This window comes from Mauremys mutica, chromosome 10 (assembly GCF_020497125.1).
Source record: "Mauremys mutica isolate MM-2020 ecotype Southern chromosome 10, ASM2049712v1, whole genome shotgun sequence".
Taxonomy (NCBI): Eukaryota; Metazoa; Chordata; order Testudines; family Geoemydidae; genus Mauremys; species Mauremys mutica.
Window position 1 is genome coordinate 12,996,430 of NC_059081.1, and position 18,009 is coordinate 13,014,438.

Below are 18,009 nucleotides of genomic sequence, written 5' to 3' on the forward strand. Positions count from 1 at the left end.
GATAAAGTCACACAGGAAATCTGTGAGAGAGCAGCAATTCAAATCCAGATCATCTAAGCCTAGGCGAGTGCCCTAACCACTGGGAGAGAGCTACAAACATTTGTTGTAAAAGTTACAAAAAGGGCTATACCACAGATCTGGGGTGATACCCATGTGGTAAACTGTGGATCTATTTGACTGATTAATTTGATAGTCTGACTGCCTGAACTACACTCTGCCCTCTATCACCATCATCATGGGATGCCCTTTCTGTTCTGGTCCTCAACACTTTCCTCATTTAAATCGCTCCTGCCTGCCCCACTTCTACAAGAACCCAGTCACATATTTATCAGTTTAATGAATCTCTATGGAAGGGAGGGAGTTGAATGTTGGGAGGGTCCAGTAAAGAGCATTGGAACTGGTGTGTGGAAGAAAGATAAGGGCTGAATAGAGGAGGGAAGGCAGGGCAAGGAGATTTAGTGTATTTGGCTTTAATAGAACAACAAAGCAAACAACAACAATGTAATTTGTAAGATTTATGACTATTAGCATCCAGATCACTTTGGTTGGGAGATCTTTGTCTTTTTAGGGCAGGAATGCGTCTTCCTCTGTGTTTGTACAGAGTATAGTCCAATGTGGTCACAATCCAGACTTGGTCTTCAAGGAACCACCATAACAAATATTAAATATTAATAAAAATTGTCATACTAAAATACTGCCATATTCTGAATAAGCCACATGTGACAGAAAACAATTGTGGGGTGGGGAGCATTATTGAGAGGGCATTGTAACAACCAAACCTCACAGACATGATAGCAGGTGTTTTGTTCATATTTGTGTTCCAAGGCTGTCATAGCACAAATTAGGATGCTGTTTACTCAAATGGTATAACTCGGGGGAAAACCCCTCACCTTCTAATCAAATCAACACATGGCTTCCCACAGAAAAGGTTTGTTTGTTCAGCAGTGACAGAAAGGTTCTTAATCTGGTTCACCACCTCTGAATGAGCTGAGATGTGAAGGTTCATGTATCTGGAGCACTGCATGCAACTTGGCATATTTTGTAAATGTAGGGGTTTTTTTACTCTACATAGTATGGCATTTTTCAAATATAGTTCTGATTCAAATTAATTCAAACAGCTCAGAGGCATTTGGATTCCCAAGGATTAAGTAAAATTTGAGGCTTTATAACTAAGCTAGTTATTATTATGTATGCATAATCCACTCTGACCCCTGAATAGAATCCAAACAGCTCCACTCTGTTACAGGCCCTGTAATGCTAAGGGTTAAAGGACAGTCTCCCTTATTTCAAATAGTAGGGGCTTGTGCTTATGTAAAGAGTTTCTGTCCCTGTTGCTGCTGTAAAGTTGGGAATGGCCATGGTATATAGGATAGCAACAATCATGGAGCCCTAAGTGGCCACAGATTTGTTATGCTGGTGTGAGCACTGAGATTTGAACTCCTCTGAACCCTAGACATTCAAGGGCAGCCTCTGTCTAATGAGAAGAATAAATGCTCTCCCCTCATGTTTGTTGGATCTAACTATTGCTTCTCTTCTTATTCTTCAAGCATAAATTCTTTGGGGGCAGTGACCATATTTGTGTGTGTGTATGGTTCTAGCATGCTAGGTTTGGACCTCTAGACTCTACAGCAGTACAAATAATAGTGATGGACTAGCTAGTATGTATGTGTACAACTTCTCTAATAAACAGAAAAACTACTTAGTTGTTGACAGAATATGACACAGTTAATAGAGATTCTCCTTTAGTGCTGTGGGTGAGGGGTTTTTTGTTTTTTTACAGTAGGTGTTGAGTTTCATCACCGTGAAGTCCCAAATGGCCATGCTATGTAGCACAGTGACAATTCTCAATGTCTCCAAATGTGTTACGCTATTTTAATCTGATGAGCGCAAAAGAAGTGCCTGAACAGTTTTTTAAACACATAAAAAATTGCTCTTTTCTTTTATCCTTTCCAAATAGAATTCTTTTATCCTTTCCCAATCTTTTTAATAACATTTTTAGCTACTTGTTTTTTCAAGCCTTTTTTAACTGCTCTTTTTCTTTTTTCCCCCATCCTGTTTTATGTCCCGTGATACTGTTAGAACAAACACCTTAAGTAATATAGTACACGAAGAGACTGTAAACCCTTGGGCCTGGGTTCCATGTCTATGCAGTAGCTAACACAATGGGGCCCTGACTCTTTAGGCACTAGGTTACAAACAATAGCAAAAATGTGATGCTACCCAATATTTCCGGGAGATAAGTGTCTGAAATTCTTTCATAGCTACAGGTTAAAATAAAGGTCAACATGTGGGCAGCAAGTGTTTAAATTATTTTACCCTCAAATAAAAAAAAGATCCAAATTGCATTGTGAGGACAGATTAAATAATGGCTCTCAGTTGTTACATTCTACAGCCTGGCAACAGCATTCTGGTTGGTGGTTGTTTACTTATTTCCCTTTCAGGTTTCTTGCTGCTGTTTGTTTAAGAAAATTAATCTTTTCTTGTATGGTTTAGGAGACTCTACTTAGATAGGAAAATTAGACAGGAATATGCAATCCAGTAACCCTGCCAACAAAAAAGCTAAAATTAAGTTCTGTTCTTACTTGGATGAAGAGCTCAATATTGTTTCATATCTCTTGAGTTCAAAGGATGACATTTCTTTAACTAGATATCTTCCCATGGTATCTGTCAATGTCACTCTTTCCACATCAGTTTAGGTAATGGGCCTCACCAGATTGCAACCCTTTGTAGAACACTCTTCTAGCCCTGGCTATGACCTGTATTCTCTTCTAGGGGGAAACTTTTGCCTGGGAAGAAGCTATTGTTTTAGTTGATCAGTTGGTGCCCTCTAGCGAATGATGAATGTTAAAGAAAGTTTGATTTCAAATCAAGTACAACACCTCGAAGCCAAGGTTGATAATGGTGAAATAACGGGGACAGTTCTCCTTACAAAAACAAAGAGCTTATTAAGTGGCATCAGAATGAAAAAGCAATACCAGACCATTAAGAGACTCAGTTTTTCTCCACAGAGCAAGTAATCCCCGGGAACAGACATCTTCCTGTGAAAAGGCAGCAACCATACCCACCCCTAAAAATAGGTCTAACTCAGAACTCCTGTGGCACTCTATGTACATGTTATAAATGTTTAAAATACTTGAAACACATGGCTGCATAGGCTACCCAGGACTAAGGATATCGTGAGAGCATTTATCCCAAATAAAAAAAACCCTCAGTACACAATTCTATCCCTTTAGAACTGAAAGGGACACTTACCACTAGCAGTCGGCTCTATACCACACAAAGGCAATCTTGGGCCATGAGAATGTCAGTAACATTCATAACATCCTTGCCTAATGAGGAAATAGAGTGAGGCTGGACCTTCACTAGTATCCAGTATTAAAAGTGAAGTTCTAGAACTTTACTTTGGGGTCAAATTATTTTCCCTCACCAAAAGCCTGAATGAAAGGACCCAATATGAGGGCTCATCCTAGTAACTGGGGTGTCATTCCTCCCTCAGAGCTGAACACAAACTGAACAGATTGTGGCAGGCAGAAAGGCAAAAGTCCCTTGTTTTGTCTTTCTGCAGCCTCACTCCTCACTACAGCAGAACCAGGCTGGCTCTACTGCTTTTTTGAATTTGTGAACCCATGCCACGTTGGGCTGGGGGCCATAGAATTTCTTCAGAGGAAATTCTCTGCCAAAAATAGCCCTCTCTGTGGCCCGACATTCTAAGGAAAAAAACTTGTATTTTAATATACGGACATACCTGGCAAATTTTCCACAACATGACACACAAGAACTAAGTCAGAAATTTCATGTCCCTAATTCATTTTCTTCTGCTGTGGGCAATTGTTACTGAAAGGAACTCAATAACTTTTCACCTCTTTCCACTAGGCCCTGTGTAACTGCTACTACACCTGCACTGGGATGCTAATCTTGCCTGCAATCTGTTACAAAACAAGAGTAAGGCAGTTGCTTCCTCCTGAGAGGTCCTGGGTTCCCACAGAATCACGCCGTGGGTAACAAGAATATAAATGAGTATAGATTTGCTTCATACATAGTTAATTTAAAAAAACTAGTTAAGGTGTTTACTTATGTCATTACTTCCAGTACCATGGAGTTCCATAATGTGGCATTAAAGAAAAATTACCCAGGCCTGATCCTGATCACCCACAGCTACCACATCATCTGAAATGAGTAGGAGTTGTGGGTGCTCCACACCTCTCTGAATCAGCTTTTCCTACAGTCCTCATTGGAGACTAGCCACATTCAAAGTTTGAAGTTTTAAAAATCAAAGGGGTTTTAGTTATTTGTGACCCAAAAAGTCTTATTTAAAAAAAAACAACAGGTAAGATATTTTCCCCATCCACTTACAACAACTGAACAAATTTCTCTCCAACTTTAAAAACAAATTACCTTTGGCTGAGACCATGTTTAAACACCCTGGCTGATTGCATTGTGTTCCCGTCCAGTAGCTGGTCCACACAGAAGAAAATGGTAGAGACCTATGCCTTGGTGCACATGGTCCTGGTGAAGAAAAGAGAAGAGAAGAAGCTACCCCACCTTCCCCACACTGATTTTTTTTCCCCATGAGTACTAGTGAATTAGATAGTTACTCATTGATGAGAAAATGGATGACAAGATATCATTGTTAGTAGTGCTCAATGCCTGTGTTTGTAATCTTTGCAATGATTGACCAATGACTGACTATTAAGGTTAATCACTTACTCAGAGCAACTGACATTTGGTCTATTAATAGTTTGGGAAACACATTTCTTGCTTCTTGTGACTCTCTAGCTGATGGCAATAATAAAGTAGAAACTGGGTGCAAGGGGTATTATTCAGAGCAATAGCACAAAATCTGAAGGGAAAATATAATTAAAAGAACAGCCTGGCCTCCTAAGATAACCTGCATACCAACTGGTATTCCCTGCCCCCATTACAAAAGTAGCCGAGTCAGTGTAACACAGAGCAGAATTTGACCTATAATATTTTAAATTGCTGAAATAGCCTGGTGGAATTTCTAGGTTGCTGACCTTTATACAGGCTAAGGGGCTTAGTTTTATTGGATACTGCTAATTCCCCATGTAGCTTTAATAGGCCAACACCTTTTGTAAGTTATTTGTGATGCTTAGTAGCTGCCCATTTTCTCATAATTTCCTCACTTTTCTTTCTTAAACCCAACCTTAGTCATACAGACATAGGGTCAAATGCTGCTCCCATTTACACTGGTGTAAATATAGAGTCGCTCAGTTGATTATGTAACTGAGTGCCATGGCAGAATTTGTCAGCAGTTCACTCTGTGTATGAAACTTCCCTCTTTTCCCCATTCCCCTTTCACCTCCTTCAAACTCAAGTTCTGCAGTATTTCCAGTTCTACTTAGCATTACTCATTGCCACGCTCTGTGCACATGCACCACAGTATCAGCACATGAGCCTTGCATGAAAATATAAACAGGACTTATTCAATGCGGTGGGCAGTCTTAGCACTGAAGCCAGTCCTTCTGTAGGATTTCATGCTTGGCAACTTAAGTAGCTCTCCTCACAAAAAAAGCACAGTCTAAGCAAATGGGTTGTGCCTGTGCCCAATGGTGTTATGCAGTGACTGGGGGCAAAAGAAATCCTTCCTCTAATCTATGGAACAGCTACTTTATAGCTACTATTGCAGCTTCTGAGGTAATTGAATTCCCACTATGTGTGTATGTGTTTGGGGAGGAGGTTTGCTGCTGGAACTACATGATGATGGGGTCTCACATTGATGTTAGTGCATGAGGATTCAGCAAACACTATAGGTGAATATGTGTATGCAAGGTCAGACCAAAGTGAGAACTACAAACATGGTGCAGGTGGGACAAACAAGACCATCCATGATCATTGTAGGTTGTTCATGTTTTTCAAATAAGGTTTTAATGCACTTTCCTTCAAAGTGGCTAATGGAAACATGACAAATCTGCCGCTGCCTAGCTTTGTCATAGGCTGTTGCTTCCCAGTTGCTGGGGTCAACATGAAATGCTTTCAAGTTTGACTTCAGTTTATCTTTTTATCATTTGTACTGGCCCCAATGAGAATGGGTTGCTTTAACTGTCTATAAAATATGGCCTTGAGTATTCTTGAGTTGGCTATACCAATGAGACGTCCAGGCCAATGTAGCTGAGCTTTTATGAGCATGCTTTGAATGGCAGACATCCGACAACTATTAAGAATTTAGATATTGGGAATCCTGTCCCACCATTTGACTCAAGAAGCAAACAGACTGAAGACAGCACATATGACACTGGTCAAGTTTCCTAATGTGGTGGCAGTATGTTGTCCATATCTCACAACTATATAGAAGTGTTGTAAGCTTGACTGCCCAATAGACATTTAGTGTAATGCTTATTTCGATGCCGCTATCATTCTATTCCATCGTCAATTGTGGTATTCTATGACAACATACTCCCTAGCTAGGAAAACTATTCCATTGACTTGAGAAGAGCATTGTTGATCTTAATAATTGGGTAGACATGCACATCCCCCAGCACAGGCTGGTATAGTACTTCAGTTTTCTTTAAGCTAATTATGAAACCAAAATGGCTGACTGCATGAGCAAAGTGATCAGTTAAAAACTGTTTGTCATCGAGTGAGCTACCAGTGCACAGTCATCAGCAAATAAAGGCTTCTTAATGAGTAAATCTGTCACTTTCATGTGAACATGGAAGCATTGCAGACTATAAAACTTCCCATCCGTGTACAACAGGATAAATACTTCTCTGTCAAAGTCATGAAATGCAACCATAAGCATAGCTGGAAAAAAGGATGGAGAAGACTGTGGGAGCCAGCACATAACCTTATTTGGTGCCATTAGTGACTGGAAAGGAGTGTGATACCTTGCCATTTTCCACCACTCTGGCCATCATCTCATCATAGAAGGACCGAATGACAGAAATTAACATAGGAGGACATCCAAAGATGAACAAAAAGTTGCCAGATTCTCTCATGATTTATAGAGTCAAAAGCTTTAGCTAAGTCAACAAACCCTGTATAAAGACCAAGGTTTTGCTCCTAGCACTTTTCCTGAAACTGACAGGCTGTGCAGATCATGTCTATAGTGCCCTATCCAGAACAAAATCCATACTGAGACTCAGGGAGGATGGTTTCCACAAGATAGTGTTAAATCTATTCCATATGACCCGTGCAAGAATTTTCCCAGGAAAATACCACAACGATTATCACAGTTTGCACTACCACTCTTACGTTTATAGAGGTGCACAATGTTGGCATCCTTGAAATCCTATGGCACTGTCTCTTGCTCCCAGATAATACGGAAGAGCCACATGAGATGCCTTGCAGTGTGGTAGCCACTCTGCCTATAGATCTTTGCTGGAATGCCATCTGGTTCATCTTCTTTCCTTTTTGACATTTGCTTGATTGCTGTGATAGTCTCATGTAAGGTGGGGGCTAGTATAAGTGCTTCTTTTAATGGAAGTTGCGGAAGAGCATTAATTGCTTCCTCAGAAATGTTGGAAGGGAGATTGAGAAAGGAACTGAAATGTTCCATCCATCACTCAAATATTTATTTTTTGTTAGTTGAGTCAATTTTCATCCAGTGATCACACAGGGGTTATCTGATTGCACTTGGGGCCATACACAGCACAGAGGCCAGCAAAAAAGTTTTTGGTATCATTATGGTCTGCTGCCAGTTGTAGCTCTATACTTTCTTTTCCCACCACTGATTTTTCATTTGCCGAAGTCTGATCTCAACCATCTTTTTGGCTCAATGATATGCAGTCTTCTTAGTTGCTGAATCCTTGTCCTCTGTGTAAGTTATATGGTTAACATGCTGTGAGTTCAAGACCTGATATATTTCAGGGACATTCTCATGAAGCCCATCATGATGTTTCCTCTGAATGAAACCAAGAACTTCATCAGCCTTATTACATGTTGTGTCCCAAAAATGTTTCCAAGCGGTCTCAGCAACCACGGTGGCTTCTGTAATTAAGGAAAATGCTTCTATGAGTTTCTGTTGGATCTTAGACTGTGTATCACAGTTTTCCAGGCTGAAAATTTGATTTTCTTCACAAGTTTGAGTCACTGTCTATGCTGCTTGAGAAGAATACAGAGAAATATTTGACTTCTCACGAGTCTATGGTTCTGACTTGCAGTCTGGCCTCTCCTGACGTGAGTGAGCCAGACGTCCCTGAGATCTCTTCACCTACAGATCATATGCCAGTGTTTTGAACCAGGGAGCATCCAGGTCATCTTATACTTGTTGGTGATAACTAGATTGTACTCAGTGCATTTTGAAAGTAATAGCAAGCAGTTAGAGTACATATTACCTTTTCTGTGACGACCTATCACGTTGCCCCATGATGCATAGTGATGACCAACTGGGGCATTGAAATCACCTAAAATGATAAGCTTATCATTACATGGGACCAACCTGATGATGCTACTGAGAGTTTGATAGACGCCCTCCTTATCCTCACCTGGATGGATCATTGCCAATGCGTATGCTCTGATGACAGAAGCATAACAATCTTTAACAAGGCCTATACGAACGAGCATAAGTTTGTCATTAACACCCTTTGGCAGTGACACAGGTTTGCGGGCCATCGAAGAGCCAATGGCAAATCACATACCACAGCATCTGCGTCCAGTCTCAGATTTGCCAATCTAGTAAAAGGTGTAAAGAGAATCACTCCTAGCTGTGACTCGCCAGCTAGTCTCGGCGCACTGAGTGAAGCCAATAGCTATGTTGTACTGTGCCCACCTATGCCCAGGTCCATCGCCTCTGTCGAGGCACATGAAAAAATTCCAAGTTTCAACATTTATTCAGGTTTTCTTTATATTTAGACTGCAGCAGACAGATGCGGAATTCTGACAGAACAAGTGTTTTTTAGAGATCTTTTTCCATCCCCTTCCCCAGTTCAGGAGAGCAGCCATGTCCCTAGATAGGGCTGCTCTGATACACAGGACAGATATGAATATGGCATCTGCTCCAGTCTATGACAAATGGCATCTGCTCCAGTCTATGACAAATGCTCCCAGGCCACCTATGTACAGGATTGTGACTCAGGAGCTGCCGTATCATCCTCTGCCTGTCCCCATCACCGCAGCACTTAGATTAAGAGGTTGCAGAGTCAGCCTTGTGTTGCTGAATCACCTGCATGGTGATTGGATTATAGTGGAAAAAGACGGGTACAGTTCCAGTCCCACTCTCTTGTCAATGCAAGCCACATGCCATACTGGTGCAGAAATTGCAGTGGGTAGGGTCACAAACCCGGGTGCAGATGTAAGTTCAGAATTCCTTCTCCTAGCGACTGCTGTTGAGCCCTCATAGTTCCTCCATATTCCCAGAGTTATTTCTGGAGGGGCCATTGCATGCCCCTACAGCAGTGGTGGGCAACCTGCAGCCCGCCGCTTCCTGCAGCTCCCATTGGCCGGGAACGGCGAACCGCGGCCACTGGGAGCTGCAGAGGGGGGCTGTGCCTGCGGACAGTCAACGTCAGCAAAATGTCTCACAGCTCGCAATCGGTTTACCCTGATGGGCCGCATGTGGCCACCATTGCCCTATAAGTTGTAATTGGCTACCGGCTTATTTGATGGCAGCCTCCATTCACCATGTCCAGTAACATCTTTGGTCATCTGTGGCATTTTATAAGGGCAGCAGCGCCGCCACCATGCACTGCTGTCAGATTGTCTGTACCTGCTTATTCAACAGGTTTCCCTGCTTATATCACAGCTACCTACCATATTTGGAGAGTGTTCTGCCACGCACAACCTGCAGATGCCTTCAGTGGCAGATGATGCTGCCCCTAGGAAAGTCACCCACATCTACATAGTTGCAGATCAGCTGATCATGTCCTTTCCTATCACAACCCCCCTATATGTGCTGTCATGGATGTAGTTTGCCAAACTCAGTTGCACGGCATGTGAAATGCATACAATCCCCCTGGACCCCTGCATGTGCTGCCAGAATTATGCCCCTACACTTACACAGCAGAACCTCACAGTCCCATTGCATCTTATGTCTTGTGGAGGCAGGATTTCAGGATGACTTTTAGGTCCCCTCTGCACCACAACTACAACCTGGTTACAGAACCACAGTTAGGTACTATCTACACTATGGCCTTTAACCGTGTTGTCACTGGGTTAGGGGCAACTATGTGGTGGCCAGATCCCTAGACGCCATTGTAGCCAGTCTAGATGAGGCCTCCCACATAGTCTGATGTAGTCACTTAGTTGTGACTCCTGCTATTGGCAAATCACCTCCCCAGAGGCCAGCAGTGATTTTGGAAGCAAGCCCAGTTTTTCAATTGGCAGCATGTCAGTGCTGTTGTTAACAGATGACTGTGTGTACAGAGCCTTCCTTTTGGCTTCCAGCCTCTGGGTGCTCCAGTCACACAGGAACCCTCCCCTGCCCTTTTCACTTATACACATGCATACGTTGGCGGATGGGGCTTTCCCAAGTCTCCCTTTGTGTGGAAAGGCCAAGCCACTCTTGCACAATGCGAGCGTGTGACTGAAGGATGTCAGCTGAATTTGCTAATTTTGCACAAGCTAAGGAATTTGCTGCAGCCTTCCTCCTGAACTTTGCAGCTCATGAAATGACTGTTTCTGTTGAGGCAAAAGGGATCGCTTTCTTCCATGATGGTAAGCTCTGTAAAATGCTTTGACAGGGAGGTGTGCTGTGAGCAGAGGGACTGGAGCCAGCTGCTGCTGAGTTCTAATCCTGGCTCTGCCGCTAATTTACCAAACAGCTTTGAGTAAGTCACTTTTCAGCAGTGTTGAGCACCCCCATCTGCAAGAGCTGGCAAAGGCAGTACGTCTGCAAATGAGGCCATTGGTGTCAAAGTTGAGCCCTCTAAAGCTGAGATGGCCAGGATTGAAAATATAAGCTATAGAGACTTTGGTCTGATCCTGCAAGGTACTGAATGTTCTCAGCTCCCATTGAAATCAATGGAGAGGCTAAGTTTGTCTGTAGTAAGAGTGGAGGCTGCTCAGCATCTCTTGGGGGTACTCAGCACCTTGCCCAAAGTCTTCCTTAATTCTCCCACCTGCAACATGGGGATGATAACATTTAGCACCTTAACAGGAGGGTTGTCGTCACATTCCAGGGTGCAGTCATGACCACTGAGGAGTTCTGTCACCACTTGCCCTGCAACCTGGGGTACCCCACAATGCTTTGCTGTTGTCGACCCCAAACTGGGCAGCTCACTTACAGCAAAACAGCAGGTCACATCCTGAGTGTCTGTGTACAGATGCAGCCTGCCAGCACGCTGCAGTCACATGCTGGCTTCCATCAGCCTTGGTTACCATTTGCAGGGTGACCCCAACACACAGCCTCAAATGTTCTGCACTGTCCAGCCCTTTCTTAGACAGTTCGATATTTTAGGTCCATTGCCCCTGTAAGGGAACAATATCCAACAGTTTGCTACTTTAATTGGAATTACCCAAACAATTCAGTTTGAATGCAACACTGGATTCATTTTGATCAGGGGTGGCCAACCTGTGGCTCCAGAGTCACATGCGGCTCTTTAGAAGTTAATATGTGGCTCCCTGTATAGGCACCAACTCCAGGCTGGAGCTACAGGTACCAACTTTCCAATGTGCCGGGGGGGTGGCTCACTGCTCAACCCCTGGCTCTGCCACGGGCCCTGCCCCCACTCCACCCCTTCCTGCCCCCTACCCTGAGCCTGCTGTGCCCTTGCTCCTCCCCCTCCCCCTCTAAGCCTCCTGCACACCACAAAACAGCTGATTGGGAGGTGCAGGGAGGGAGGGGGAGGCACTGATCGGTGGGACTGCCAGTGGGTGGGAGGCACTGGAAGCGGGGGCAGAGCTGATGGGAGGGCTGCTGACGTATAAATGTGACTCTTTGGCAATGTACATTGGTAAATTCTGGCTCCTTCTCAGTCTCAGGTGGCCACTGCTGATTTTGATTAAAGAATAAAACAAGTTTATTTAATTACAAAGAGAGAGATTTTAAGTAAGCACAAGGCACTAAAGTCAGAAATGCTTACAAAAGAAATAAAGACAAAATGCTTCCTAGTGCTAAAACTTAACAAAGTAGACTTGGTTCAAGATAATATCCTTACCAGATGCTCACAGCAACAGAGCTGACCGAATTTCAGGTCAGGATCCCTCCCAGAGAGAGAGAGAGAGAGAGAGAAAGAGAGCGCTACCTTGGCGAGTTTTTGCTCCAAACAGTGCCCTTTGAAATGCATTTTCCTGAGGGTCACCCCTAGATAAACTTCATTCCTGCTGTGAAGTTGGAGTCATGGTGTCTCACAGTGAAAGAGGGTCCATGCTGCTGTTTGCTAAAATGCAGATCCATCTGTTTTTGCCCCCCTTCTTTGCCAAAAAATGGCCACTTGACAGGTGATTGCCCAACTTTAGTGACACCTGACACAAGTCACAACCTGACATTCAGACATGTTTATCCCCCAGCTGCACACCAGTTCTCATGTATGCCCCAGAATCCTTCGCTTCTAAAGCTTTAGAGAAGATCTGGTGTAATTGTTGGCATCATGAAGAGGGCCAGTGTTAAATAATTAGGCAAAGTGACAACAGTGGAAACACAAAAAGCAGAAACAAGCTTGCAGTCCTTCTAGACAACTCATAGCTTCCCCCTAGGCTCCATGTCCTCCATGATAAATAAGGCTCTACATTATTCAGAGCTAACTGCAGCATTTTATATCAGCCCTGATTCTCACACTGATTTGGAGACACCTGTTGGGAATATGACTGGCTGTTGCATGGCATGTCAGAGATCATTCCTTTCACTCTCCTTCCCAGGTTTCCTTGGTCCCCTCATACTTTTTCTACCAATGCCAGGTGATTACCTTCTTAAGTATCTCCTCCCATGTAGGGGATCATTGCACCCATAAATCTTTTCTCTTTTTGACTAGTTTTCAGTGTGTCTATTTATGCAATGATTTATACCTCAGATTTCGTCTGGCATTGCCACTGGGTTGAACTAGGAATAAGGGACGAGAAGGCTGTGAAAGAGAGAACCCATTTACACATCAATAATTTCAGGAGCTAGCAAACATGTCAAGAGAAAAAAAAGGTAAAAGAATTTTTGCTTGAAGTGTGACAAATTTAAAGTTTTCCCCAGAAGGAAATTCCTTCTTTGGGGCTTGATCCTGCATAGTTCAGGGGTACAGAGGCAGGGTTAAAATATGAGTAGACAAGGAAGCTCAGAGGATTCCCAATCCCACAATAATGTTGTGTGGCCAAGTTGGTCCTGCTTACTAGCAGGAATGAGGCAAGAGAGGGGAATGCATAGCACCATTGGCTTTATGAGGCTCATAAGCTCAAGCTGCTGCAGACATGCCCATTCTCCACCTATATGCCACCCATTTTTCCCTTGCACTTCTGAGAGAGAGTGGGGGCAGGATTTGTAAAGATATTTAGGCATCTAATTCCCAATGAGCATTAAGCATCTAAATGCCTTTACATATCTGGCCCTGGAAGCACAAGGAGCTGGAGAATTACTTCTGGTCCAGTAGTGCTTACCCTGCCTTTGTGCTGGAGTGCCACAACCTTGCACATCCCTCTGTGCACCAACCAGAGACTTACAGAATCAACAATCTAATACCCAGCAGCTGGTGAGCCATCTATACATCCATGACGTAACAAGGCTGAGAAAACTGCAGTTTGAGTTTCGGGCTGTTGTGATGGCATTCTTCCATTTCAATCCTCCAAAGCGGTGGCTCTGAACCTTTCCAGACGACTGTACCCCTTTCCGGAGTCTGATTTGTCTTGCATACCCCCAAGTTGCACCTCACTTAAAAACGATTTGCTTACAAAATCAGACATAAAAAAACACAAGGGTCACAGCACTCTATTCCTGAGAAATTGCTGACTTTCTCACTTTTATCACATAATTCTAAAATAAATCAATCGGGATATAAATATTGTACTTCCATTTCAGTGTATAGTATATAGAGCAGCAAAGTCATTGTCTGTATGAAATTTTAGTTTGTACTCACTTGGCTAGTGCTTTTTATGTAGCCTGTTGTAAAACTAGGCAAATATCTAGATGAGTTGATGTACAGCCTGGAAGACCTCTAAGTACCCCCAAGGGTCCGCGTACCCTGGTTGAGAACCATTGCTCCAAAGGGTTCTCCAGCACAGGGGGGAGACAGCAGCTGATGTTTCCAATGTACAAAACAAGCAAAAAGAAAAAAGTCTGTTTTAAAATTCTGCCTTGTCCCAGGGTTTTCACCTATGTGTGCATGTGCACACGGACACACTAAGGGGGAAGCAGACCACATGAACCAGCTGCAGTGCTGCCAACTCCTATTATATCTTTTGTGAGTCGTATGATTTTGCAGCATTTTTTTCCTTCATGTGATCTCTCAGGAAGTGCCCGACAGCTCAGCATTTTTGGCTGAATTACAGTGGATGCTTCAGTGGCCTCTGCCACTAGAGGCAGCTGTTGGTAGCCTGAGCTGCAGGTGCTGGACCTCCTGCAGAGGCTTCCCCTCCTGTGGAGAGCCAGGAAGCAGCAGCCCATGTGCCGTCCTCCTCCCTCTCCCCCAACTCTCCTGCATAGTGCTGCATTGGGAACATGAAGGCCGGGAGAGGCAAAGGTGAGCAATGGGGTCAATGCCTGGTGTAGCTAGGAACAGTTCTGGATTGTGCACTGTGAAGGGGATGTAAAGTTAAGTGTAAAAACGCATGTAACACAAACTCTCCTTGCATTAGTCTGAAGAACACCAGACCCCTTGCAAAGGGAATTCAGCCAGAACTTCACAGTTCAAACACTGAGGTCCTGGTTCTCCTCCCAGTTACAGCAAAATTGGGCCCGTCATCCGTTGTGCACGCTCCCTCCTCTCCTGGGTGCCTCTCTAGGAAATGGGGTGAGGGGTGAGCCACTTTATGAGGCTGCTTCCTAAGTCACAGAGGAGCAATAAAAGACAAAGTCCTTTTCTGTTTTGCATTCTGTTTCTAAATCTCTTTGAAAGTTAATGCACTTTTATTAATATCTAGATTAAATTTACCAGTCACTGAGTGAATTGAGCTGCCTCAGTCACGATCCCCTCCTTCCTTCCTAAAAGCTTTTCATGACTTGCTGCACTCCTACACACTTTTGCAGAGTGGTTCCTATGGCAATGTTGGTATCTATCCATTTGCTGTACATCTCCCATTATGATGTTTATCTCCATGTCATCTGTGTTCAAGTGCAATTTCTAGGTACATCACAACAGCCAGGTCAGTTTGGAAAATTAATCAAAACCCATTCGTATTTTTGGTAGGCAAACCTGTGTTTCCTGCTGGTTTGTGCTCGACTGATATGTTGTTGTATCAGCCTCACTTAAGGAAGCTTGCTGCTATGCTCTTTCTGTTGCCAGCTGCCCTATTTCTTCTCCTTACCCTGATCAACTGAAGTTGTAATTGCATCGTAACTTCAAATGGTCATCTCTTCAGTCTCATCATGACTGGTGCTGCCTACAAGCTGTTTGTGCTCAGATTCTGGGGAGTCTTCACAGGTTTGTTCTAATCAGATCAAATGTTTCTTCAGCTTTTCATTCACAAGTGCTGAATGCCTTGCCCTCCGACAGGACATTTTCCTTGAAATGCCATAATACTCCTTTTTCATTTGTACAGAATTCTGTTTTGAATAAAGAACTAACACTGAAGTAATATTGACCACAAACTTTACTTGTCCTGAAAATGTTCTCTATTGTGTTAGAGCAAGCACCAACATGGCACGTGGAACTCCAGCTTCCATTCTTCTCTCGCTTTTTGGATTGCTTATAATTTTCTCATGAAATTTTCCATGCTTTGTCTTCTCTACAAATACATTTTGGGGGGCCCTGAGGAAAATCAGATAAACAGTTTTTGAACCATTCAAGTGGTTTCTCCATATGTTTCAATCAGAACCTGAGCACCCAACCAACTAAAATGAGTGAAGCTAAAACCTTCAGACTTGGTTTTTGTTTTTTTTTTAAATACATCCCCCTAGTCATTACTCCCATAACTGTGTTGGTTGTTGGGGCACCATCACTGATGAGCAATCAACCAATTGTCTCCACCTCTGACAATTTTGTGTCAGTGCCTGAGTCTCCGCAAAGTCCATTCCTGTCCATTCTTTTATGTCACCAGTCCATCTCTTCTTCTGTCTACTTCTTCTTCTCTCCCCCGTACTGTCCCTTGGAGGATGATCTTGGATAGGCCAGATGATCTTGTTACATGGCCATACCACTTCAGCTTGCGCTTCTTCATGGTCGTCAGGAGGTCTTCATATGACCCAGCCAGGTCCGGTTCTACAGTTTTCGCCGCCCCAAGCAGCACACCGAATTGCCGCCGTGGGTGGCAGGGGCAGTCCATGTGCCCTTAGGGTGGCAGGCGCGTTTCCGCGGCAGCGGCAATTCAGCAGCAGCTTCTATGTTTAGCTGAAGCCACCCGGACAGCTAAACGTAGAAGCTGCTGCTGCCGAATTGCTGCCGTGGAAACGCGCCTGCCGCCCTAAGGGCACACGGATTGCCCCCACCGCCGGAGGCTGCAATTCGGCGCGCTGCTGGGGGCAAAACAACAGGGACTGCCGCCCCTTGCAGAATGCCGCCCCAAGCAGCAGCTTGGAACGCTGGTGCCTGGAGCCGGCCCTGGACCCAGCGGATTGGGTGATTATGTTGCTGACCTCTTCATTAGTGATGTGGTCGAAGTAGGAGATGCCCAAGATTTTACAGAAGTATATCATCTCTACTACCTGTATTTTCCATTCAAGTTCTGCTGTAAGGGTCCATGTCTCACACTCATACAGACAAATGGCAATGACCAGTGCATGCAGCAATTTCAGTTTGGATTCCAGGGAGATGTTCTTATTCCTCCAAATTGGCTTTAGCTTTGCCACTGCTGCTGCTGTTTGCTCAATTCTTGCCCGAATTTCTGCCTTGGATCCTTCATCAGTGATGATTGCCTCCAAATACTTGAACTGTTTCACGGTCTCCAGCTCTTGTCCACTGATAGTGATATGTGAGCTGATCCCATCACGTTTGTTTGTCATCAGCTTGGTTTTCTCTGCACTGATTTCCATGCCAAATTTTGTGGAGGTTTCATCCAATCGAAACAATCCCTTGGTACCTGACAAAAATCAGGTCAGTAGTTTTAAAGTTACAAACATTTTAGATTGTAAGCTCCTTGGGGACAGGAGCTATCATTTATTCTGTATTTGCAGTGTGCCTATCACAATGGGGCATCTAACTGATTGCAGCCTTTAGATACTTTTTTTCTTTTTAATAAAGCCTATCCTATCTCACAGAACTGGAAGTGACCCTGAAAGGTCATCAAGTCCAGCCCCCTGCCTTCACTGGCAGGACCAAGTACTGATTTTGCTCCAAATCCCTAAGTGGCCTCCTCAAGGATTGAGCTCACACCCCTGGGTTTAGTAGGCCAATGCGCAAACCACTGAGCTATCCATATAAATGTTTAATAATAATTTTAAATAAATGTTAAATAATAATAATAATAAATGTTTAAACCGTTAGAGCAGAATCAAGTTGTAGATCCTTCATGCCCCTTCACCCTCTCCTATGGGAGCCTCTGGAGGAAGTGTGCATTTCAATTTTATTTAAAATCACATTTCAAGTAGAGCTGGTCAAAATTTTTAGTGCAGAAATTTACCTACCCAAAACATGATTTAATTAAAACTGAAAATTTTAAAGGGGACATATCAATTCTGATGGAAAATGTTCACACACACACACAAAGTATCGAAATGAAAATGTTGATTTTTTAATGTAATTTGTTGTGATTTCTTGGTTTAAAAAAAGAACGACGGACAATGCCAATTCAAAACTGTTTTTAATTTAAAATTTCTTGCAGGAAAAATATTGGCTTTCTAACCAGCTCTAATTTCAAGTACACATTTGTTAAGGCTGTTCTTACATTGTTGCTGAAGCTATCCGACTTGTAAGGTCTTAGGCTGAATTGGTCCTTATTCATCAAGGAACTTACTTAAGGTCAGCTAAGGATGCCTCCATGTGCTCTGCTGCAGCTGGGAGCCTATTATTCTTATAAACTCGGTAGGAGAGAGAACCCCCA

The 18,009-nt window shown here is 43.5% G+C and overlaps 2 protein-coding genes across 5 annotated transcripts in view; one reads left to right on the forward strand and one right to left on the reverse strand.

Annotated features, from left to right (window-relative positions):
* The window catches only part of OSBPL11 (oxysterol binding protein like 11), a 73,061-nt gene extending 68,520 nt beyond the window's left edge, over nt 1-4,541 (reverse strand). The window contains exon 1 of the mRNA XM_045032012.1: nt 4,396-4,541. Coding sequence (XP_044887947.1) covers nt 4,396-4,436 — 41 coding nt within the window. The 5' untranslated portion in view covers nt 4,437-4,541. The remainder of the gene's footprint in view (nt 1-4,395) is intronic.
* Nucleotides 1-18,009, forward strand: part of LOC123378361 (glycerol-3-phosphate dehydrogenase [NAD(+)], cytoplasmic-like) — a 58,075-nt gene that overhangs the window by 4,620 nt on the left and 35,446 nt on the right. Inside the window, exon 3 of one of the 4 annotated variants that reach the window (XM_045032028.1) lies at nt 3,874-3,998. The exons of 1 other annotated variant lie outside the window; for it this stretch is intronic. The gene's annotated coding sequence lies outside the window, so the exon portion shown is untranslated. Of the gene's footprint in view, nt 1-3,873; nt 3,999-12,905; nt 13,028-18,009 lie in introns of all 4 variants that reach the window. 2 more of the 4 variants (XM_045032027.1, XM_045032029.1) reach the window with 2 other exon arrangements.